We start from the raw sequence: 26,314 nt of genomic DNA, 5'->3' as shown, positions 1-26,314 counted from the left end.
AAGAAATAATCATATTATTTTTGTCATTTTTCGTTTTTTACTAGATCGAGAACGATTCAGTCAAAATTCAATCTTATCATGTATCATGTACGACTTTTCAAGTATTTTAAGTATGATTTTATATGCATCATTCACGAAGTGATGTGGGTATAGTCGAATTAAAGTAATTTTACAAATTTATAAATATAACTATATATTATTTTCATAATACTAAACTTAGAGTTTTCGGTTCGTTTTGTACCAAGGGCCATCAAGAGATCTGAACCGGGCTTCCCCTGAGTACATATCCAGCCTGCCAAAGGTCTTATCAGAAATCATTCGACAATGCCCTCACGAATCTGCAACAGATTGTTTTGAAATTCCGCAGAATTCTATCATTGATAATTCTACACATTCACAATCATTTACCAAAATCAACAAACAACATTTTGATTCAAAGGGGTCAATCACAAATAACGTCACGCTTCAAGGGGGGGGGTCGAGCCAAGCGTGACAAGCCTTACAAAATTTTCGGAGGACTCATACAAAAAGTGTGACAAAGGGGGGGAGGAGGGGGTCGGAAAAGTTCAAATTTAGCGTGACATAATTTGTGTACCATCCCAAATGCCGAACACTGTGTTCATTCTGTATCATATTCCGAACACCTTGATTCAAATTCCGAACAGCACTTTCAGTGAAACATTTCAATCGAATCGCCACACAGTGCATTGCTCCATATACAAAAATCAAATTTCAAGATATTTTATCAGGCGATAATATGTATCCACAAGTGTTCATACCATCAAAATCTAAAAGAGAACATAGCTGAAGGTTAGTAAAGTATATCTGATGTGATAAGAACACCAATTTTAACTTTAAATATGAGGAATCGGCACGTTGAGTTGGCTATGAAATCAAACTTATGAAATAGTATACTATGTAAGGGTTCATTCAAATATTACGTAACGCAAATTATGTCAATTTTAGACCCCCTCCCTCCCCAGGTATAAGTCACTTTTGCAGCTACGAGTGAGAAGAGACATATTTGCAAATAACTTCTTACATCATTATGAGTAATAAAAGTACAAAGTTTTTTTTTGGAAAATAATGAAACTGGTGCTTGGGACAGTTTTGCGATTATGTGTAAAGTATATGTCTATTATGCAAATTGTAGCTCATTTGACAAGAAAACACTTTCCCTTCCATACCAAGATGCTCAAATGGCTTGATCTTTCAATTTTGATTTTTTTTCCCGCATCTCTATAGATTCAATGCACTGTGCGCGGAATATGAGTCTGTTCGGAGTTTGAGACAAAAAGGGAAGTTCAGTAAGATATCGATGGAAGAGTGAACATTATTTGTGACAGTCCCGTGTGAAATGTATCATAGCCTACACGGAGATAATGAAGTACTCAAAAGTGAGTTCATTCCACTCAATTTCGAGGGTTCGTGCGTTAACATAATTTTGAGTTGATGGGGTAGAAGTTGTTTTGATTTGCAGCCATGCGAATAAATACCTACTGGCTAAGTTCTTTTCACTCAACCGGCTGATCAAATAACTCAACTTCCAGTACTATGCCACTTACTCAAATTTGAGGTAACGCACAAAGGTTCAGTTTTTGGGCTGTTTTGCTGTTCGCTCTCTGACAACAATAGAAGGAGCGAATGAAATAGGGAGAAAGAAATAACTCAAAAGTAAGTTAAAAAAAATACTCAAATATGGGTTTTCCGTTTTTTATTTTATTTAGAACGGCATTGATCCAACTCGGCAAGCCTCGTTAGAAAAAAATACAACTCGTGCTGAAAAAATCATCATTTTGCAACTTGTTGCATAATAGTAGTTTACGGAACAAGTTGCAGAATGGTGATTTTTACAGCACGAATCATAAATTTATCCTACGAGGCTTGTCGAGTAGGATAATTACGACGAGTGCTGTAAAAATTGAGTTCTACAACGAGTTACGTCCAACATTTTCTGCAATTTCGTAGAGGATCAATTAAGGGTAACAGAAATCATATCGGAATGCATTCATCATTATTTTACAATTTCTGGAAAATTGTTGTGTAATTATTCATGACGCACCTCAAAACAGTTGCGTAATGAGAAAGCCTTGCGTAATTTATCATTACACCACTGGTTTCAGTTGCGTAATGACTATTACCGTACTGCATAATTCAGTGCAGGAAAGTAGGCCGTTTCATGACAGATTGGCTTGATAAAAAACAGCGTATTACGATGAGAAATTGCAAAAAACTAATTACAACATTTTCGAGAAACAACCGCAATGTACAGACGAGCTTTGGGTGCTAGTATTTGTTTTCAGATTGTATGTATATATGCCTACATATGCATTTTCAAATGAAATTTTAAAGAAATATTTGAAAAAAAAAACTGATCTATGTTGCCTCGAATTACGGTACTTATATTTTGATAACACTATCAACTGGTTCTCCAATCATGTAATCACCCCATATCACATAGCGATGATGACGCAGCTCAATGAGTTTGGTCATCTATGTTTCCATGGGAACCAATTTAAGTCGTTTCAACGCAAGACAACAAAGCAGGAAATTGGATCAATTGAACTTAATCAAATTGTATACCAACAACAACTTCATCTGCCTCATTCGTACTGCAAGCTACGCAGCAAACGAACTCCCGCATCGTACAATAAGTATGGATAGCGGCGTCTTTAAATCATTTTGTTGTGCAATGAATGCAAGACAACAAGGTAATGATATATACGCATTTAGAATGCTAGTAAGAACCTTATCATGGTGACACATGCATTGAGTTTAAATTATTTGATTTTTTTATGAAACTACGTTAATAATATATTTTAAATTTCATCGGTGATTCTACCCCATTACACCGAATCCCATTACCCCGAATGCCATTAACCCGAACGCCATTACCCCGAATTCCAAAACCCCGAACGACCGATCACCCCGAATGACATTACCCCGAATTCCGATATGATGGGGAAATGTCATCAATATCATCATGTCAAGACAATTGTAAATTCGGGGAAATAGTATTCGGGGTGATGGAATTCGGGGTAATGGTACATTCGGGGTAATGGAATTCGGGGTGATGGCATTCGGGGAAATATCATTCGGGGTAATGGGGTTGAATCATCGTACCTTCCACACGATATACTAATGCGAAAGTGGCTTTGACAATGAAATCTCTCAGTTAAGAACTGTGGAATTGCTCATTGAACACTAAGCTGAATGGCTCTGTCCCAGTGAGAACGTAATGCCAAGAAGAAGAAGAAGAAGAAGAAGAAGATTCACCTCGCCTCCATCCGTAAAGATGCTCCCAACCTTATCCATGCGAATATCAGTTCGTGGCAAGCGAAGCCTTTGCGGGATGCGTTGAGCTTCGGCGATTCATGAGAACAGTACCTAACACAACTCCGTTTCCTGGCATTCCATCTCTTCCAGGTAACGCTTTTTGCTCCGAAATACGTGTTTTTTCTGTTTCCGTTGCAGTCTGTATCGTTCCACGTTTTGCCTCGTACCGTGCTGCAGTACTGCAACATGCACTACATTCTTCTCATCCAAAACCTTCTGGCACTCCTTGTCGAAATGCTTTCGAAAGCGTCATTAATGGTTTCTTTAACTATTATTCAGCAATGCTGAAGAAGGGCCCCATTGTGCTCGCCCTCATTCGGCAACGCTGCCTCAAGAAACTGCGCGTATGAATTGATCCATGAAAACCATGGAGATGCAGAGCTGATCTCGGTTTCAAGTAGCAATGGATGTCACAATAACATTCCTTCCCTTCCCCGATGACCGTAGGAACGTGGCCGGCGCCGTTATTGACATTAATGAGTTTGGAGTCCTCGAAATTGTACATTGAAGTATGCTACTCCCAATCTACATCTGTTGGTTACCTGTTCAATTTTGATTATTCCGGTTAATCACGGAGTAGCCACTACGAATTGTACGGTCATCAATGCTAATACTTTTAAAAGGCTACGGACCACACAGTTAGGTTTATTTTGGTCTTTCAAATAAGCGTAGAACCATTGGTACGCCATGCCTTATTTGTCAGCATGACACATATTTTTTTTAAATGCTCTCATTTTGCAACAAAGATATCTATCGACACCAAACCAAAATGTATTCCTCAAGAATCTTCTTAAGAACAATACTCGACAGTTTTTTTTTAGTTATTCTTGGGGTAATGTGCTATCTGGTAGTACATAATTCAATTCGGAATTCGGCCGCTGGGTGGCACTAGAGGGCATAGAACTTTCACTTTTGTGTTGCAGATATTTCAGGATCCTGACCATTTAGAAGGATGGCATCTTTGGCAAAGTTGTTCAGTTAGTTAAGGACAATCATTGTTGAAGCTAGTTGCATTATACTTTTGTCGAGCCAAGAAATAAGATATTTTGCCACCAGGCGGCGCTAGTGAGCATGGAATTTTTGTTTTGTGGATTCTTCAAGATTCTGACTTTTTGAACAGGTGGCATCTTCGGCAAAGTTGTTAAGAAGCTCATGGATTGTCATTATTTTACCCAATCTCGAACTTCAAGGGTTAAACAAAGAAAGCGTTTCAACTACTGAACAACTATCAGGCTCCTGAGATATTTACAAAAAAAAAATATTGTATGGTCACTAGACTGATGCAAATTTTGAAGTTTTTGCTCCCCTATGCTTAAACGAAGTCAATTATGATGAAAATGATCCTCCCAAAATTTGAAGTGATTCGGAAGAAATTTGGTTGTGCACACGCTATTTGAAATTTATATGGAAATTACTATGGAAAAAGCAAACCTTTTGTGTTCAGTCCTCTAACTGCTCGTCATAATAATCTATGGAAAAGTGAACACACTCATCTCATGTGAAAACTTCCCAGCTACAACTTTGCCGAAGACCACATTTTGATTGGACGTAAGGATAATTTGTTATTATTGATAACAAAGTATGAATCATGCTGAGATGATCATTTAACTACTTTCAGAGCAACACTGCTTTTTTGCTGTAGAACATAGTAGCCTGGATTACTTTGATCCATTCTGCCCGCCAGGAGCACCACTGTTGCCTGTCGAACAGTTGGTGAAGCATGCTACATGCAAACCAACTTTATGATGATGATTAACAATTTATCCTGACGTCCAATCAAAAAGTGGTCTTCGGCAAAATTGTAGCTGGGATTTCACATTAGAAGAATTTGTTCACGTTTTCATAAAATTTTATGATGAAGAGATTAAGGGCTGAACACAAAAGATTGGCGTTTTCCATAGTAATCTCCATATAAACTTCAAATGGCGTGTGCACAGTCAAATTTCTTCCGAATCACTTCAAACTTTGGGAGGATGCTATTTACCAAAATTATAATCGTTTAAGCATAGGGGAGCTAAAATTTCAAAATTTGTATCACCCTAATGGTCACTAGCGCCGCCTGGTGGCAAAATTTTGGATCAACTAGCTCGAACAATGATAGTCCTTGAATTACCGAACAATTTTACCGAAGACGCCATCTTTCTAAGTGGTCAGGATCCTGAGATCTGCAAAACAAAAGTTTCATGCTCACTAGCACCGCCTAGGATATTCGCAAAACCAAGGGTGTTGTACAAAGTACAACGCTCGACTACTCACGTTACAAAATTCACGTGACAACCGAAAGGTTAGATTAAAATATGAATAATTGTCATCAAACTGATAGATTTGCCATTGAAGCTATTATAGCACTTTTTTCTTGGGGAATTTCCGTACTGATTCATTGCCAAGACAGTCATCTATGACCAATTAGAACTCGGTCAAAAAACTGTACGCTGTACGCCTACCGCCACGCGCTTGCGGTCAATGAGGAACGTGTGATATTTTGTGCATTTGTTTATTTGAGCTAGTACGAAAATCCTTTCCATGGCATTTAAAAATAGAACGCTCTTCAGGTCAATTTTCTGGCCATCGTGCTGATTGGTTGTGGATGTGAAATCAATCATGAGAAAAAAAACATCCTTTTGCCTGACTTGAGTAGGAGAAAGTGAGTTTACATTTAACGATTGTTTTTCAATTAGTTTAAAAGATGAACTTTGGGGTGTGATAATCAGTATATTTTTCCTTCTATGACAACAGCTTTGAAACGGGTGCATAAACGTTTATCTTATCACGATGAGAGGGGTTCCAATAAATTGGTCAGATGAAGTTAAGTATCTAGGACTCATGCTAGATAAGAATTTAACTTTCAAAAATTACATTGAGGGCATTCAAGCCAAATGTAATAAACATGTAAAATGTCTCTATTCTCTAATAGAAGATTAAAACTTTGTCTTAAGAACTAGCTTTTGATATTCAAACAAATTTTCAGGCCAGCCATGTTGTATGCTGTACCAATATGGACTAGCTGTTGTAATACCAGGAAGAAAGCTCTGCAGAGAATTCAAAATAAAATTTTGAAAATGATTCTGAGACTTTCTCCCTGGTATAGTACCAATGAGTTACATAGAATATCCAATTTTGAAACATTGGAACAAATGTCAAATAAAATAATAAATAATTTCAGGCGAAAATCGTTACAATCTTCTATTGCCACGATTAATGCGTTATATGTTTAGGTTAAGTTAGGTCAAGTATATTATCTATATATTATATTATTATATATTATATTATTATATATTATATTATTATATATTATATTATTATATATTATATTATCTTAGTTTGGACTTTGAACATGCTAATTATTCACAGTTCAGTACTGAAACGCAGACTGTGTTTTCTAATTGATAAGAATGACGATAATGTGAAATCCTAAATCAATCATGAACCTTTACATAGGATTACATAAGGAAAGTGGTACGTTATACGCTTCAAATGTTTTTCATATACAGCTCGTATGACCTTTATCCTATTTTCGAAAATGCTGTAGTCCACAATTGATGATGAAGTTTCTTTAATACATAACACTGTGCAGACTCGCACTACTTACGTTCGGAAGGTCGAGGTCAAGGCCGATAATTTATCCCGCCAAATGTCTTTGTGTTCATGAAATCCCATCCATCAGGTCCTATTTATATGTTCAGCTACCTACATCGCATCGTTGTAAGTTATTGCGAATGGCACTGGAGTGAAAATTGATCGGGTAAACAACCCAGTTGTCTCGTTGCGTTGGCCTGATCAACGTTCAGACAAAACTTGTTCGGGATATTTAAAAATCGAGAATTGAAGCATGGGTTTGTATTCCAGAATGTTTTAAAAGTGCTATTAAATAGATCATTGTATTTTTATACTACTTATTTTTATACCATGTTGGGGAAGAACACGTTCTCGACCCATTGGCAAGGCACAAACCTCCAAAATGATGGGCAACGTGCTTTTGGAGTCGGCCTTCCAAAGCCGAGATGCAGGATCTGCTCCAGTTAAGCCGTTACCCCAGATAGAAGAACATGCTCCACCTGGTGCGTAGCCATTGGCGAAGCTAGGATTTTTTTCTGGGAGGGGCCTAGAAAATTCTTATTTTACAGAACAACAATGCAACAATGACAATTTCCACAAAATTCCGTAGTTTCTATACATTTGTAATAAAATCTATTATTTGGTTGTGAAATTTTCATATCGCTGCACATTAGTAATACCGTCGATGGGGGTGAGAATGGGTCGAAAAGGGATATGTACGATTTATTTATTGAATGACTATCGCAATTTAACTCCAATTAACTTCAAATTAGGTGTGTATGTACTGGTACATTAACAACTATTCAAAAAATTAAAGAAAAATATTTATTCACAGCGACACCAGAAAAATGACCATATCTCACCCCATAGAGGGGGTGACATTGGGTCACTGTAATTGAAATAACTTGTTTTTGAGAATATGTTTGCAAAACCATTCACAGCTGAAAAATATTGATGAAATACGATGCAAACAAGTCGAAAAGATATCTAAGATGTTTCACAGGTATGATAAACCCACTTAAAAGAACGATTATACCAAAAAAATGAAGAGGTATAAGAAAAAATATGTAAACCCAACATTTATCGCCAAGTTTACATAAATTTTCTTGTTTTTTCCCTCAAATTGCCTTCAAAGTCTCATCCCCATTGCCATTAAGCCTACTCAGTTTTCCCAAAGATGTACTGAAACAGTGATTATTTTAAACCTTTGCAAATAGTTAAATTCCGATGCGACTTTCCACGATCAATACATTTCAGGCAGATGTTGACGTCATAATCCCAGTATTTCAGCGATCCAACTCATTTGTACATCCGTGAGATGTTTCTATAATATGAAAATAACTGATAAATAATTAAATTTAAAAAAATAATCCATTTGATAAAATTTAACGATGTTGCTGCGCACGAAACACAGTTGCTGGTTTGAGAAGTTGTCAAAATGCATTGTATTGTTATTCAATGCACGGAATTCTCAAGTAGAGTTGTTTGATGTTTCAGAGATGCTGTATTTAGAAAGAATAATCACATTTTAATAATAAAAAAAGAACCGTAAATGTAAAAAAGTGGACTTGCAATTTGATTTACTATTGTTCTTGCTTGACCCAATCTCACCCCCATTTTTGATGTTTTAGACACCGTACCGAAAAAAATGAAATTTTTGTGGAAAGAACAACACTGTTAAAAATAATGAAGACTACACGTCATGTAAACTTCATTTATGTCATGTAAACAAGACGTCATGTAAATTTAAGTCTGAAATCATGTAAAAATGTGGTATATGTCATGTAACCACTCAGGATCCTGCTGGATTACATGACATGTAATTGAAGTTTACATGAAATATCATGTAAATATCCATGATATTTCACGCTCCGATTATGTCTCAGAAATTTACACGTTTCGTTCGAACTGTGAAATAGATTCCGGAAAATACGTGTGAAGTGTAATAAAAAAACTTTCAACCTTCTACTATTATAACGGTAGAGGTTAAAATACATGCGTGATACTTTGCACAGGAGAAATTTAATGTTGTAAATTTTCCCTAGTTTCAACATACAAGTTTATTGATATAGTAAACAAAAACTACTATTTCTAAAATATATATTGTGATGAATTACGTGTAATAATATGTTCCCCAACATATGAATTATATTTTTTTGTAAGATCAGCGTTATTAGCTGAAATATTTCATAAATCATATTTTTCCGTTTTGCCAATCTCACCCCCTAGATCCATTGTAACATCGACGGTATTTGTAAATTTCAATTTTCACTAGCAGAAATATTCATTCTATTTTTCTCTACCAGTAGCTTCAATTTTTAATTAATCTTTGAAAATGAAAATGGGAAATTAATTGAAGAAATTTAAGATTTAATTAATTTCTGTCGGAAAATTTAAGAGATGACTTAGAATGTCTGAAATTTTTGCAATATGACTTCTAGCATACCATTTTTGATCCCAAAGTCAATCGTGCATGGAATGTGAGAAAGTTTATCCGTGAATTTTAAATTGATTCACATTAATCGCAACTTGTTACAACATCCGACAAACCCTTTGTCCTACGACAAACAGTTTATCGGATGCTCGATATATCTATGATTAACGCGCGTGGTGAGGTGTTGAAATCATGTTGCTGCAAGAGCGATGGCCCTCTTGGACCGTTCAAATACCGTGTTGTTTGTCGTTAGAGCTGATTTTTTTCCATCCTTGAATATTTACAATACATGAATGGTGATTGTGTTTCAACTTTTCATAAGCTAATAAACATTAAGGTTTTTGAAAAAAAAAAATGAATCGTGTTCATGCGTATGTTTTCAACCTTTGGAAACAATAATTTTTATGATTATGAATGAGACGATCAAAGAATCATGTCTCACATGAGTGTTGAAAACAATATGAGCAAGAGAAATGTGGTTGTTACTAAAAGTGACATCGCCAAAAACGATTCCGTTGTCAAAACTTTCATAAAAATGTTCAGTTAAGCATGATTCACAAATTACTATAAGGAATGCAGAATTTCCGTAGGAAATTGCCTACATTTAGGCATATTTCACAATTCAAAGTGTTTCTAATTTTGAAATACTTCAAGAAGTAAATAACTTGTAAGAGTTTGGCCATCATATTCGGCTTTAGGGACCATGATTTTAATAAGTAATTATATTTTCAATATTACCGAACGTTGTTTTCATGGGTGATCAATGTTACCCCATATCAGCCAAATAAAAACTCACTTAAACATTTTTAGTATAACCTCTAGCGAAATATACAATGATTCGACAGAATCAATGAATGTATAGGGAAATTGCGAGGGAAAAATTTGAAATTTTAAAAAGATCAGTAATGTCTTTAGTTAAATCCGGGAATATATTCCGGGATCAATTTGTGGATAAAGTAGACAAAGAAGGAATGGTTATCTTTCAGGAGGAATTCACGTTGAACGTATGAACAAATCTCGCAATATTATTAAACTAATTTCTAAGAGGGTTGTAGCAAAAGTTCTGATGCAACCCTTTGGTATTCTTTGAGAAATTTGATTATACTGAAATTCTTTGAGGAATACCGAAGGATAGTTTCAAAATTGTTGCTACAATTCTGTTAATTGGCAATTTTTGACCTCCTCCCACCGCCAGTAACGCTTTTCGTATGGAAAATTACAAATATTTGTATGAGTCATAACGCTTAAGACCACACCCCCACCCTCTTCCTAAAGCGTTACACAATTTGTGGACGGCACCTTTCTGGAACTTCTAAGGTATTCAAAACATAATTAGTTTTATTAGAGAATTGTAGTTTAGATTTTAAGTAATAAGTTTATTCATGCGATTTTTTTTTGAAAAAAAAATGAATCAAAATCAAAGAAATAATAAAATGCTGAAAAAATATGACAGATTTTGTTGAACTGTTTCACACCAGGTTGAACTTCTACCATCCATCCAACTTAGCCAGGTAGAAATTCTTTGAAAAGTTATGATAAGAATTAAGCACCATTTTTCGCCAAAAATTTCCGCTATCCATTAATAAATGCGTTTAGTGATAACGCCTTTTTCATCAATTAATTTTGTCGGACATTACATGTGTTTAGTTAATGCTTTGTGAATTTGAATATCCAAGGGAAATCATAATGCTGCTTTATGCCAAAACATTTATAACAATATTTTTTGCATTAATCAAAAAATACGAATTTGGTTAACCGAATTTCAAGGATATTGAGACTTTTCTGTACCAAGGAAGTGTTGCAATGGAGACGTCGAAACATTGGGATTTTTGAATCAGAATGTTTACAGGTGAGTTGAATTCGAAAAAAAAATAATTTCAATTTACTTAACCCGCAAAGTGCCGGGACGAACCTAAAATTTTCAAAATGCTCGTTCTCGGCAATGCTCCAACCGATTTTCGACATTTTTGGCTTTTAGTGAAGGGGAATAGTTGTACTAGCTTCCAGCGTTGGTGCCGCCCCGCCAAAACCCTCCCCGTTTTTTTTGAGATGCAAATATGTCTGTGTTTTTTCCCGTTTTTTACGCTGAGCTGACCAAATAGCTCTGGTTATTAAATGGATTCGTCGCTCAGTTACCTAAATCTTATCAGAGAGGTGCCGTTCAGTGAGGGGATGGTTACAGACATCTAGGGAATCACTTGGATCCGATGGTTTTTAACCTGGTTCTCCGGAAAATCCGGAATATTCGTGAAAATGGTCAATTCGTGAAAGTCATCCTAGACAGTTGCGGTTCATCAGAATTCATTGACAAAGAACGTAAGAGATGATCGGAATTGCTTATCGACATGAGTGGCCACTATGACGGCCTCCGGAAGATCCGGAACATCCGTAAAAATGGTCATTTCGTGAAAACTATTCTAGACCACCGAGATTATTTCCAGTGATATCAGAATTGATAATTATGGAATATAATGGATGATTTGGACTGTTCAAGGACATAGGTGGCCACTATAATGGCATCCGGAAGATCCGGAACATCCAAAAAAATTGTCATTTGGTAAGAATCCACCTATACCACCGTGATTTTTTCCAATGATATCAGAATTCATAATTATAGAACATTACGGATGATATTGATTTTTCACGAAGATATGTGGCCACTATAGCCTCCGGAAGATCCGGAACATCCGTAAAAATGATGTCGTCCCGGCACTTTGCGGGTTAAATGATATCATAATTTATGATTGTATAACCTAACGAATGATTTATATTGTTCATGGATATAAGTGGTTACTGTTGTGGCACCCGGAAGATTCGGAACATCCGTAAACATGGCAAATTTCGTGAAAATCATCATAAATTGCCATAATTTTTCCAATGATATCAGTATTCATGAATATAGAACAAATGCATGATTTATATTGTGTATGGACATAAATTGTCACTATAATGGCCTCCGGAAGATTGTAGACTACCAAGATTTTTTCCAATAAATTCATAATTTAAAATTTTAGAACCTAACTGATGACTTATATTGTTCATGGACATAAGTGGCAGCTGTGATGACAGCTGGAAGATCCGGAATATTCGTGAAAATGGTAATCTCGTGAAAATCACCCTAGACCTTCTGACTTCAATTATCTTGCATATATCTTAAGAGAAAATCTAGTTACTCTGTTACTAGTTACTCTGATCTATTGAAGGGCGTTATAGTTGCTTCCGTTGAACAATTCAAACCTTCTGGTAAATACTATCATCTTGATTCCTGATCTATTTGAAATATGTTATGATTTTTTGGAAGGATACAAAAAATCCATAAACAGTCAAAACCATCCCTTTGTGCTATTATCATGATTTCAGATACGTTCGGAGAAATCGTGGTGGTTTTGGATGATTTTCACGAAATGACCATTTTTATGGATGTTTCGGATGCCCCTACAGTGGACACTAATATCCATGAACAATATAAATCATCCGTTAGGTTATACAATTATAAATGATGATATCATTGGAAAAAATCGTGGTGGTCTAGGATGGTTTTCACGACACGACATTTTTATACGGATGTTCCTTCCGTAGGTCTATATAGTGGCCGCTTTCATTTTATTTACAGATGTTCCGGATCTCTCGTAGGATATTATAGTGGCTACGTATGTCTGTAAACAATTCAAATAATTCATTATGTGTTAATAATTCGAATATCTTTAAAAAATCGAATCAATTTTTTTACAAAATGGCCATATTTACGGATGTTTCGGAGGCCACCAAAGCCACAACATATCTATATTCACGATTTAAATTATCGACATAACGGATTTCCCGAAGGGCATTATAGTGGCCACCTATGTCCATGAACTATTCAAGTCATCTGTTGTGATCTTATGACCTTTGGAAATATAAAACGCGGTTTGCGGTTTCTCAAAATAACCATGTTCATTGATGTTCCGGATCTTAGTGGTCACTTATCCACTTGAACAATTCAAATATTCGTTTGAGTTCTATAACTATGAATTCAAGGGGGGTCCGTAGCCTTGAGGTTACGCTTTCGCTTCATAAGCGGAAGGTCATGGATTCAATTCCCAGCCCCTCCAAAAAATAAACCGTCCAGCCACCAGAAGACGCCGCACGGAGGACCGTGCATAGGGGAGCACATTCATCCTCCGTCAGTATCAGATGGTGACTGAGACAATTTGACCTACTTCGCAGGCAGCTAGCCTCAAAACGACTCAGGAACACGGCAAAACGAACCACCGCAATAGAGCAATGGACTATGGCTTATGGAAATCGATTGGACCAACAGCAGAGCACTCTCCTACCTGCTCGGTGTGAGAGCAAAAGAGCAGAAGAGAGTGAAAGCAGATGTAAATATAGATTAGTTAAAAATAGAACTGTATCGGTAAGGAAGATACAGATAAAACTGATTCCGGCACAGTAGTGGCCACGAGCACGGAGTGCCTTAATAAAAAAAAAAAAAAAAAAAAAAAAACTATGAATTCAGATATTGTTGGAAAATACGCGTTGGTCTAGAATGATTTTCACATGATGACCATATTTACGGATGTTCCGGATCTTCTGGAGGCCATCATAATGGCCACTTATGTCCAGGAATAATTAAAACCATCCGTTATGTTCTAAATTTATAAATTCTGATATCATTATTGGAAAAAAATCGAGGTTTTCTAATACAAGTCAAACTTGATTATCCGGAATATTTTTTTTTTTATTTCGGATAATCGAATTCTCCGGAAAATCGAATCACTAAAACAAATAAATAAAAATCTGCGATAAAAGAACTTAAATCTTTTTTCTTTGTTTTATTTATATGAAGCAGTGGCGTAGCCAGAAATTGACATTTTCCAGTAAAGAAGCTAGGCAAAATACAAGATGCTTCGATGCTTACTGACTTTAAAATGGCTTGCTCAATTTTCACCACCTAATTAAAAATTGTCAATCTTGTCGCTCCCTTGCGACGCCGATGCACCTATTCATTTCCATTATTTGTTTCTATAGACTCCCTTTACCTTTGAGTCGCATGAGCGCTACAGCCATAAAACAAAAATAATTTATGAAATCTGATATAATTGGAAAAAATCGCGGTGGTCTAGGATAGTTTTCACGAAATGACCATTTTTACGGATGTTCCGGATCTTCCGCAGGCCATTATAGTGGCCACATATGTCCATGAATAGTCCAAATCGTCCATTATATTCCATAATTATCAATTCTGATATCATTGGAAAAAATCCCGGTGATCTAGGTTAGTTTTCACGAAATTACCTTTTTTACGGATGTTCCGGATATCCCGGAGGCCATTATAGTGGCCACATATGTCCATGAACAGTCAAAATCATCCATTATATTTCATAATTATCAATTCTGATATCATTGGAAAAAATCCCGGTGGTCTAGGATAGTTTTCACGAAATGACCATTTTTACGGATGTTCCGGATCTTCCGGAGGCCGTCATAGTGGCCGCTCATGTCGATAAGCAATTCCGATCATCTATTACGTACTTTGTCAATGAATTCTGATGAATTAGCAAAAAACCGCAGCTGTCTAGTATGACTTTCACGAATTGACCATTTTCACGAATATTCCGGATTTTCCGGAGAACCAGGTTACTTACCATCGGAGCCAAGTTATTCCCGAGATATCTGTAACCATCCCCTTACTGAATGGCACCTTTCTGATAAGATTTAGGTAACTGAGCGACGAATCCATTTAAGAACCAGAGCTATTTGGTCAGCTCAGTGTAAAAAACGGGAAAAAACACAGACATATTTGCATCTCCAAAAAACGGGGAGGGTTTTGGCGGGGCGGCACCAACGCTGAAAGTTAATACAACTATTCCCCTTCACTAAAAGCCAAAAATCTCGAAAATCGGTTGGAGCATTGCCGAGAACGAGCATTTTGAAAATTTTAGGTTCGTCCCGGCACTTTGCGGGTTAACCTAATTTAACCTAAATACAGGGGATAGGCAAAATTTTACATAACGCATTTATCGTGGTAATAGAAGATTGCGTTGCATTGCGTGGTAACGGGCTATTTTTTAGATTGCATACTGAAAACTGTCATGTTAGTTACTTGACCACTCTTCCAATTGCTCATGAAAAACTATTTTGGAAGAAATCGGAAGTCAGAGATGAAAAGTCAGAACAATTTCCATTGCCAGCCACGCTCATCTTCTCCGTTAGGTGAAAAGGGAAGGATAATGATGATATCTCGTGCAACTTTTCGAAAGGACCTAACTAACATTGAGAGGCTCTTTTTGTTTATTTTCTCTTTGATCAATACCTGAGTAAACTGCGTTTTTTGTTTGAAAGTCAGTCAAGGAAATTGCCTTTCGACATATAGTGAAAAACTTCCCAAAAGCTTTAGTATTCCACTGTTATAAACGAACGAGAGCGAGAGAGGAAAGAATATTAAGCATATTATGACATATTTACTTGAAGACAGACCAGCAATTCAACGACGCCCTCATAAATACCAAGAAGTTGGATGATAGAAAGGGTAATGGTAACCCATGTGCGTTGGTCATCCAGGGATTGGGCACAGGTATTTACACCTAATGTTCTAGCTGATGAGCTTTGGTTTAAGCGCCGTATTACTCGCTCTCTGAAATGAGAAGAAAAATTTACCCTACCATATAAAACACAGAGCCCAGAAAATAAGCAGTGTAATTGGAACAAACTCACCAAATCCGTTCATTTGTCTTAACGTTCAGTATAGAAGTAGTTACTACAAAAAAATATTTGGTTGGAAAATTGAATCCACATCATCTGGACGGTTTCTTATCTCGATAGAACCACGGCATGGGTGCATACATGATGCTTTCCGTTGTCAACCCCGTCAAAACACACACAGTATGAGGAGCAAAACTGGATAGATCCTTCTGGTTTGCAATATTCAACTTTGCCTAGCACAAATGTCATTCTTGAATGCGGTTTCACAATTAAATAGTTTCTCCCTATAACTATTGTCAGAAATTATTGAGCAGTACTATCAAATCACTCGATTAAATCGAATCATTAGTGGATTCATTTAAAAGTCTATCATGCAGAACGCCACAAATCTTTACATATAATCTTCAAAGAAATACACACTTTTATCACTTTAAGAACATGATTCCACAGAATATTGGCACGTGGCATAGCACCGGCCACCGAATCTTATTCTTCACCAGCCGAATTGAAAAAAAAGCGGAACGAAGTAAAGGTGACACAAAACTCAAAACGCAGCCGTCCGTGCGCACGACTTTTTGCGATCCCTATATCATGGCAAAAGAAATTTGCAACGATTTATGTTTAAAATTATTAATAATTTCACTCGATATTTGTTCCAATATTTCAACATTTGATTTACAGTTAACTCTCCCTTACTCGATATTTCGTATCTCGATATCGAGTTAGAGAACCATAGTAAAAGTTGGTTTTCATGGCTAACTCGATGGTCCCTTGGATCGCAGTTGCATTGGTTTTGCGTTCTGTAACTCGATACCTCCCTAACTCGATGGTCCCTTCAATATCGAGTAAGGGAGAGATGACTGTACTATGTAACTTAATACTACTTGGTATACCAGAAATGGAGCTTCAGAATCATTTTCAAAATTTGCAGATTTCTTCCTGGTATTACAACAGATAGTCCATATTGGTACAGCATACAACATGGCTGGTCAGAAAATTTGTTTGAATATGTTCTTAAGACAAAGTTTCGATTTTCTGTTAATAATGCACGTCCTAGCAGTCAAGTGGGAATAAGGAGCTGAATGCTAATATTTTGAACCTGTGTTGCTTGGAGACCGTAATTACCTCTGCATCTCTACAAAGGTCACGGGAAGGAATGTTTGTTAGTAGCAAGTTTCTTCGAATCACTTGATAAAAGATTAGATTATTACGGTTGATCCTGACTTCATTGCTCGTACCCGCAAATGAAACCAATGGAATCTACTGTACTTGAGAACATTTTCATGACCATCTAATCTAAATGAAACAGAAGACGCTTTTAATATTTTAAGATGTTTTTTTTTTTCATTGCATAATAAATAATATTCACTCAAATTATTATATTTTTCTATTTCTCTCCACAGTCCAATTCGACAAGGCAACGAATGGCAACAATCATAATAATGTGAACACCCGTGCCTCCTACCCCGAAAAAAGCGATGAAAAACCAATGCACAATGGAGTTGCATCCGCCGGCGGAGATCACTCTGAAATTAGGACTGATGAGGATCCCGACGATTATGAAATGGTTCCACCCGATGGTGGATGGGGCTGGCTCGTGCTGGCTGGCTCAATGTTAGTTAACATTCTTGTACCTGGCACAATTAAAAGCTTTGGCGTACTATTTGTGGAATTTCTCGAAGCATTCCAAGCCTCACCATCGACCGCCGCATGGATTCCTGCATTGTGTTACTTCTTGTACAGCTCACTGGGTCCCCTGTCCAGCATACTTTCAGTCAAGTACAGCTACCGTACAGTTACCATTATCGGTGGAACGTTTGCAGCCGTTGGAATGATCATTACGTATTGGGCGACTTCGGTTAGTTTTCTGTACATAAGTTATGGAGTACTGGTGGGAACTGGAGCTGGACTCTCATTTCCTCCAACGGTCTACATCGTCACATCGTACTTCGTGAAGCTAAGAGGTTTGGCGAATGGATTGTGTATTTCTGGCAGTGCATTGGGTTCGATTATTTTGCCACCCGTATTGAGATATTTGCTGGTGAACTTTGGATACAGAGGCGCTTGTTTAATCATGGGTGGTATCACTTTGAATGTATGGGTTGCTGCAATATTTTACCAACCTGTAGAGAACCATATGAAAAGAGTAAAAAAGACCAAAGATTTAGAAGAAGAGTTAGTTGGTAATGATACGATTATGGAAGAGTCGGAAACCAACGATGATCTAGAAGAGGGTCTGAACATTGAAAAATCTACAATGAAACCAAAGTTTATGATCACAGGCGACGACACACCAGTTGCTACGCCGACTCTAGAGCACAAGTCTCCGGACATTTTCCGTTTCAATCCCAAGCATGGACTTATTGATAGTTTTGCTAGAAGTGTATCGGCTGCAGCAGTACCAGCTTCTTACCATAAAGAAGACCACGGCCATAGACACCGGAAGATCAGTACTCCCATAAAAGAGGAGCATCGAAACCTTACTTTTACTACTCCTCTAAACGAATCACAGGGATCACATTTCCGATTGAATAGACTGAACTCTATGCGAAGTGGACATAGACCTCCAAGACGATCTCCATCTACCAGCAGCTTCCAATACATCAGTACACCATACCACGGAAGCACTCTATCTGCTCTACAGCCTAAAGAATTTGCCTCTCATCTGTCGCTGAGATCGATTGCGGACAGTTTCAAGCCTGCATCCAAACATACAGGGGACAAATCAGACAAATCTACGGATGGTCAGAAATACTTCGACCTATCATTGCTTCGAGACCCGTCGTATCTTGTAATACTCATATCCAACTCAACCAACGCCATTGGTTACACTAATTTTATAATTTTGTTACCCGCATACGCAATCTCATTAGGATTCGATAAAAGTCTCGCAGCCTACCTGTTATCGATTGTTTCGACATTGGATCTGCTGGGGCGTATTGGAGGATCCGCTCTGTCAGATACAAACCTCATTCCCAAAACGTGGTACTTTGTCGGCGGTCTCTCGATTTCAGGGTTGGCTTTGGCCGTTCTTCCGTTAGCAAGCTCGTATACCATGGTTAGCGTTTTTTGCGCTCTATTTGGTTTAGCATCTGGGACGTATGTTGGTATTACTGCAGTTATAATGGCAGATATGTTGGGAACCGAACGGCTCACATCATCCTATGGTATCAGCTTGTTTGTTAACGGAATTCTACAATTAGTTGGACCTCCAATTTGTGGGCTTATATTCGAACATATTGGTGATTATCGACCCCTGTTCACTGCACTTGGTTTTATCCTACTGGTAGGTTCCTCACTATGGGGATTTATGCCTTTTATACACAGAAATAAACTTCGCAAACAACAAAAAGCAGCTGAAGCTCAACAAGATGTAGAGAAAAGTCTTATAGCTTAAAATGTAGAATGATACTAAAAGGATCAATCGGGGAATCAAAATTAACTATTTAATTCTTCAAGGTAGATACTGACAATGATTACTTATAAAGAATATGGACAACAACCAGATCATTCATTGCATTGCTCGAACATGATTTTACGGGTTGCACTGTTAAATCAAATGAACCTGTGGATTTTACTTTTAATGAAATTTTCACGCCCAAAACAAATTCTGTATTAAACATTTACCTATATATGGATAAAATCAAATGTTTAAATACAAAGATATATAAAATACTTACATTTTATGAATTACAATCTAATGACTTATCATACATTTCTTGCAGAATTAGTAAGCATTGTGCTAAAATTTTGCAGTCGCTGGTTGGATACATATTCAAATTATGTTTGCTCCTTTTTGATTTTACTAGGAACGATATAAACTATCGTTTAGTTTTATATCCAATGGAAGCTGCTTCTGTTGTCTGTTATCTTTATAAGTTATTCAATACCTACTGATAAAATGTGCAGAAAACAATCTATACAAGATTTTAATCCTCGATTCTGTAGTACGCGAATCGATGATGATCGTGATATGACAATTCAAAACTGATTTCTTTCATGATATGCAGGAAATTTAAAAACAAAGTATTTAAGTGCACATGAGCTACAACCAAACGGTGCAAAACCGTTGCTTACGATGAAGCGTAATACGCAAGGTACTATTATTAAGCTGGTAGTTGGAACAAAAAATGAGAAAGGAGAACAATATGAGTATTATATTTTTAGGTATTTTACAAATTGCGTGAGCTGAAATCCAAACTGCGTGAGTTGTTTTTTTTTGTGTATGAATGATTAGGTTAGATAGTGTAAATCTACCATAAAACCGTTGAGATCCCTATACGAATGATCTGGGGAGGGGGATTTAATTTGAAACGTAGTTTAATGAATCCTCAAGTGAATGCATGTTTGAAATTAATTTTATTTGTGTAGTGTTTGAACTCTAGTTCTAAGTCTTAGAAATTATGACTACAGGAGAAAGAACCATTTCAAATATTTATTCTACTTTTACAGTAGTTCTTTCGCTTAAGGGGAAAATATCAAGAATGTCATATTCAGAATATTATGTTACTCGAGAGGTAGAATACAGCATTTGGAATGGACAACAATAAATGGAAAATAAAACAATTATAACTATTAATGTAATTCATTATCATCCGAACTCCAAAGTGGTATCGGCCATATGCCGATTAGCATCATCCTGCCAATCTATTTTGTATTTGTCCAAGAAGCTCTCCAAAAGTTCCTTCAATAATTACAAGTTTATGTCAAATAACATTTTACAAGAATTTCACGATTTGTGTTTTTTTATGGATTCCTCCAACGATTTCTTTAAGAATCACTTCGCTGATGCTGTATCGGACAATACATTTGCAACTTTTTAGATTTTCCATACAACATCATCAACTTTGACCAGATGGATCTTAGTTATTTATGAACAAATTTTCACAGCGTATTTGACATAACTTGAATTTTAATAAAAAAAAATTGGTTGATTTTCAACCACGAGTTTATTAGTAATACCGGTTGGACTAAAGGGAAATTCCCGTAACGCGGGTAGATCACCTTTTCGAGGTGCGTTACGATATTGTACTCTTGTTGTATCTGTCCTTGTTAAATAATAGGGTTTCAATGCTAGTAATGGACCCCTTAGTAGCTGAAATTCATTCTAGACGCTTTTCCGCAATGATATCCCAGACGCATATACGTTTTGTGGAGTCTAACAACAAATTCAATGTCTTTACTTCATAGTACGTCTATGAAACATACAAAATCATTCGATTTTTCCAGCGAAATATGCATTTGAAAAACTGTTGTCCGAATGCCTATTATGGACCCTCCCGGGATCCATAATAGGATTGTTTACAAAATTTGACGTTGCGTATTATGGACCCTCCATTTGATTCCCATGTAATCCGGCTCGCCTATTATGGACCCACCTGGAAATGCGTATTATGGACCCTCTTGTGTGGTTTCATTTACAAAACTGTTCAAATATCTGTATTTATGCGTCTCAAACCAAATATTTTGCCTGAAACTGCTGACTAACAATGTAATCGAAGTGGATTTTCATAGGAATAAAGCTGCTTTGAGTGTTAATTTTATGTTTTTCTGTAGGGGATCCATAATACGCAAAGGGTCCATAACCGGCATCGACTCCCTACTTATAAGTTACGGTCGGAAGAGTATAATAAAATGAGCCACTAAGACCCACCTTTGTCCTAGATGATGAGGAGGTCGAAGTGGAAAATGGCTCAATCAGTGTTTGAGGCTGGTTTCAATTCATAAGACAAGTAGATGAAAAAATCGAATTTAGTATGCCCCTTCTAGCACTTAGCCGAATAGCGTCTTCCGTTTTTTTTTACTAGCTACTACTACTACTACTTTACCTGTACGTTAAACCTAATGTCGGAAGTAGTGCGCTGTATAGGTCATCTGATGATCTATATAGCGCACTCAGTGATTGTAATTATCGCGGAAATGAGACGAAAATGGGCATTTTTCAAGCAACCCGACAATGGATCATTGAAGGTAGTTTTTGCAAGTGCTCACCGCATCAGAACAAAGGCGCCACTGTATATGAGATTTAACATTGTGACAGCATTGCTGTTCTGTCAAACACACAAGGCTACGGTGGCGCTATCTATGCTTTCCATAGCGGCCGTTTCGGTTATTTTAATGATCCATTAGTTGCCGCCTTTAAATATCTGCGAGAAACAGATTTCGTGAACTGCTATTGTCTGGTCCACTCGATATGATACACCACGCGGCAGTTGTAAATTTACCAAAAGCACCAAATTCCACGCGGTGGATGGTCCAAGAAAGGAACAACCGCGTTTGATGAAACACCGCAATGTTATCTCCCATAAAAATGAAGTAAATAGGGAGCAAAACCGCGGTTGTTCCTTTCATCTGGGAAACGCCGCGTGTCCTTTTGAGCAAATGCGCTAATATAATTGTTGATCATTGTACTGACGAAAAGCTAAGATCGATCCGATCATATGCACTCTGATCCAACTTTATCGGCTCTAAACTTATCGCGATAATTATCACGAGGGAAATAACAAAAATGTTTGCCGCCGACGGGGTTCGAACCCATGTCCATGAACAAAAACGTTTTCAAAACGCACATTTATCATAACCACTCGACCACGCCAGCTGGACGAAGGGGGAGAGAAATTTGGTATATAAAAGCTACAAGCGAAGGACACTCAAAGCGATGAAACAAGAGTAGAGAAGAAGTAAGCCAACTTCTCGTTATTGGTGATAATATAAATTCGCTGCTGCTGATCTCGTGAGATCATTCTCTCGCAGTGCTGGACGGGTTGGATATTATCGCACGTTTCTTTCCTCCGGAAAATCGGCCTTAGTGATAGGCTTATGATTATCGCCGTGATAGAAAATTTCACTCCCTCCAACATTAGGTTTAAAGTACAGGAAAGGCAGCGCCAGTAAAAAAATGGAAGGCGCTACGCTATTCGGTTTAGTGCCACAATACCATTCAATTTCACTAGAGTGTGTATCCTTTGACAAATACAGTGGGGATTCGCTCGTTGGGGGTCCGCTACATGGAATGACTCGATGGTTGGATGTTGGATGTTCGCTGGTTGGAAAAAAAAAATCCAACTGAAATGCACTCGAATGTCAACAGAAGATGTCAAACTGACTTTGACGTCTGAGTACCTTCGCATTGCAGTCTCCATATAGAGGTCCCCAAGCAAACTGCCACGAACACCAACGCAGAATCAATCTTACACAAGTCGATTTCCTCAGAATGAAAACGTATCGATGTTTGTTTGACGTTATTGAGCTTTCGGTCAACGGCAGGCCAACAAGGAAGTGGTTGTATTGCTGCAATTCTGTTTATATTTTGATTATCACAGCAAACAAAAGCAATGTTGTGACAGTTCTCACAGCAAACAAATAAAATTTTGTCAACATTGCACTACTACGCAGGCAACTGGATTGGTCTATGCGAATGCATATGTGCATTTCGTGACGATTTGCGCTCCAGATGCGTTAGGGTTCATTCAAATATTACGTAACGCAAAATTTCTCAATTTCGGACCCCCTTCCTCCCCCACGTAACAGCTTTTGTATGGAAAATTTCAAATTTTTGTATGGATCGTAACACTATGTAAGACCCCCTCCCTCCCCCTGTTGCGTTACGTAATATTTGAACCATCCCTTGGTCTGGAGCATTTTCACCAGCTGTCAGTCGTTCCAACCTGAGAGAGACTCGCGAAGAGGAAAAATATCAACGTCATATGCAGCCCAGATTCCCCTCTCACGGAACGTCAAATGCAGCCCACCGTTTTTATGGCTGAAAAAGTGAAAAGTATTATGTTCAAAGTGGAATAAGAAAAAACTCAGCAAACACAGAAAAAGAAGATCGTCTTCGCGAGTCTCGTCTCAGGTTCCAACTAATGGGTCAAATTCGTTGGATGGAAGGCAGTCGTGTTCCAACCAGCGAATCCCCGCTGTACGCGTATTTCGAACAAAAATGGAAGGCCGTCTTAAGTGTTGTGTACTAGACTCGACTTAGTACACGACACTGAAGACGGCCTTACTGTTGAGGTCGAAATACGCGTATCTGTCAAAGGATACACACTTCCACTAGAGTTAAATGGTATAGTACTAAATTCGGTTTTTTCATCTACAGTCAACTTTCGTTCGTTGCACTAATCCCGTCGCCCGATTAGTGAAAGACTTTCACTAATAGGCCTATTCACATGACGTCTCAAATCAGCTGATCGGGAAGCACTTTGACAGTTCTTCTATGAAAATGACAGGCCCGTGTTGGCACCGGTCCTCCACCGATGTAAACAAATGCATAGACGGATCTGTCACATGAAAAGGCCTATCGGGCTAAGATTTGAGCTGTCAAAACACCGATTACAATAGAAATTCAGGGCTACCAACATTGACAAATTGCGGTTTATGTCAGAATGTGACGCTTGTCTTCGTTTTAGGTGGGCTATAGCCCACTTAACGGGAGCCCGATTAAAACGAAGTGCAATTAAACGTAGTGCAACGAACGAAATTCGACTGTACTTATACTGCCGTTATACGCATAATTGTCCCATGTTCCAAAAAATGCAATCGAGAAAAACGCGTTTGAAGATTTTAACACATTTAAGCCTCGTACTCGGTGTGTGGTAAATTAAATTAAAATCTTTACAACAGTATAAAGAATAGCGTGTTTATTAGAGTCAAGAGTTTGTATTAATGGGAATAAAGTGAATTTAGCTACAAAATTCAAAGTGGGACTGTTATGCCTAGAAATACGGTGTTTTTGGTGAATAACAGCATAACAGCTTCCAGCAGCAGGCTTGACAGAAACTTGTCTGCGAATTCAAGGTTATTCTGCGGAATAAATATTTAACTCAAAATTCACGACACAAATCTTCACACGATTTGACATTTGTTTGGACTTTGTTTGCAAAATCATGATATTTGATACATCGCAAATTAAGTTTTAGAACCACTAACATATTTGCTACTTGCACCGAAGAGCCAATTATGCGGAATGACCCAGTATGTGGCCAGGTCATCCAAAACCTCTTGAACTATTCTTTTTTGACTTGACTTTGACTTCTTCTTGACTTCATCAAGTTTAATATGTCGCAAGATAGGTCTCAGGACCGCCAATTCAATGGCCATTTCCTCTGGGGAACAGGTTATCCAAAACAACCTGGAATGTTATCAGGTCATCCAAGAACCTTTGAATTACCCTTCTTTAGCCTTGATTTGGAAATTTTAGAAGTTTAATGTTGCCAGCTAGGTTTCAGAACCGACAGTTCAGAGGCCGTTTCCCCCAAATTTGACGTCAGGCTCGCATGAATGACGAATGCATCCCGATAAAACAAACAATTATACGCATAATTGTCCCATGTTCCAAAATATGCAATCGAGAAAAACGCGTTTAAAGATTTTAACACATTTATGCCCCGTTTTGACCAGGTTGAATCTAATTAAGGGCTTCTTCACAAATTTCATAACGCTGGAGGGGGTGGGTGGGTGTTCTTGCGATGTTACGGCTCGTACAAAAACAGGAAAATATCAATACAAAAAGCGTCACAAGGGGGTGGGTGGGTGTCCAAAATGGCCATTTTTAGCGTTATGAAATATATGAACAAGCCCTAAAATCTTTACAACAGTCGTGTTCATTAGAGTCAAGAGTTTGTATAAAAAAGGAGTTTGGGACAAAAAAGTAAATTTAGCTACGAAATGCAAAGTGGGACTGTTATGCCTAGAAATATGAGGTTTTTGGTGAATTTATACGCATAACAGTCCCGTTGATAGTAGTGACCAATTATGACCAAGACTATGTTACTTACTTACTTATTTGGCTTTACATCAATTATCTTGATAAAGCCTCGCCAACAATATTTCGCCAATTCCCTCGGTTCATGGCCGCTTCTCTCTATCCTCGACTGTGACCCACGCTCTCCAGGTCCTGGTGTACCTGGTCAATCCACCTAGCTCGCTGCGCCCCACGCCTTCTTGTTCCGACCGGATTCGTGGCGAACACCATCTTTACAGGGTTGTTGTCCGGCATTCTTGTAACATGCCCTGCCCAGCGTATCCTTCCAGCTTTAGCTACCTTCACGATACTGGGTTCGCCGTAGAGTTGAGCGAGCTCGTGGTTCATCCTTCGCCGCCACACGCCGTTCTCCTGCACGCCGCCGAAGATCGTCCTTAGCACTCGGCGTTCGAAAACCCCAAGAGCTTGCAAGTCCTCCTCGAGCATAGTCCACGCCTCATGCCCATACACGGGAAAAAATTCTGTGGTAAAAATAACTATTTTAGCTGACTACGCCCATTCTTAAAACTACCATGGAAATTCAGACCAAATTACTATGT

At 37.7% G+C, this 26,314-nt stretch overlaps 1 protein-coding gene across 1 annotated transcript in view; it reads left to right on the top strand.

Annotated features, from left to right (window-relative positions):
- The window catches only part of LOC5574607 (monocarboxylate transporter 12), a 51,797-nt gene extending 31,216 nt beyond the window's left edge, over positions 1-20,581 (top strand). Inside the window, exon 3 of the mRNA XM_001655158.2 lies at positions 17,413-20,581. Within this exon, the coding sequence (XP_001655208.2) occupies positions 17,413-19,406 (1,994 nt within the window). The 3' untranslated portion in view covers positions 19,407-20,581. The remainder of the gene's footprint in view (positions 1-17,412) is intronic.
- Positions 20,582-26,314: the final 5,733 nt, after the last annotated feature.

This window comes from Aedes aegypti, chromosome 1 (genome assembly GCF_002204515.2).
Source record: "Aedes aegypti strain LVP_AGWG chromosome 1, AaegL5.0 Primary Assembly, whole genome shotgun sequence".
NCBI classification, from domain to species: Eukaryota; Metazoa; Arthropoda; class Insecta; order Diptera; family Culicidae; genus Aedes; species Aedes aegypti.
This window is presented reverse-complemented; position numbering and strand designations above follow the sequence as displayed.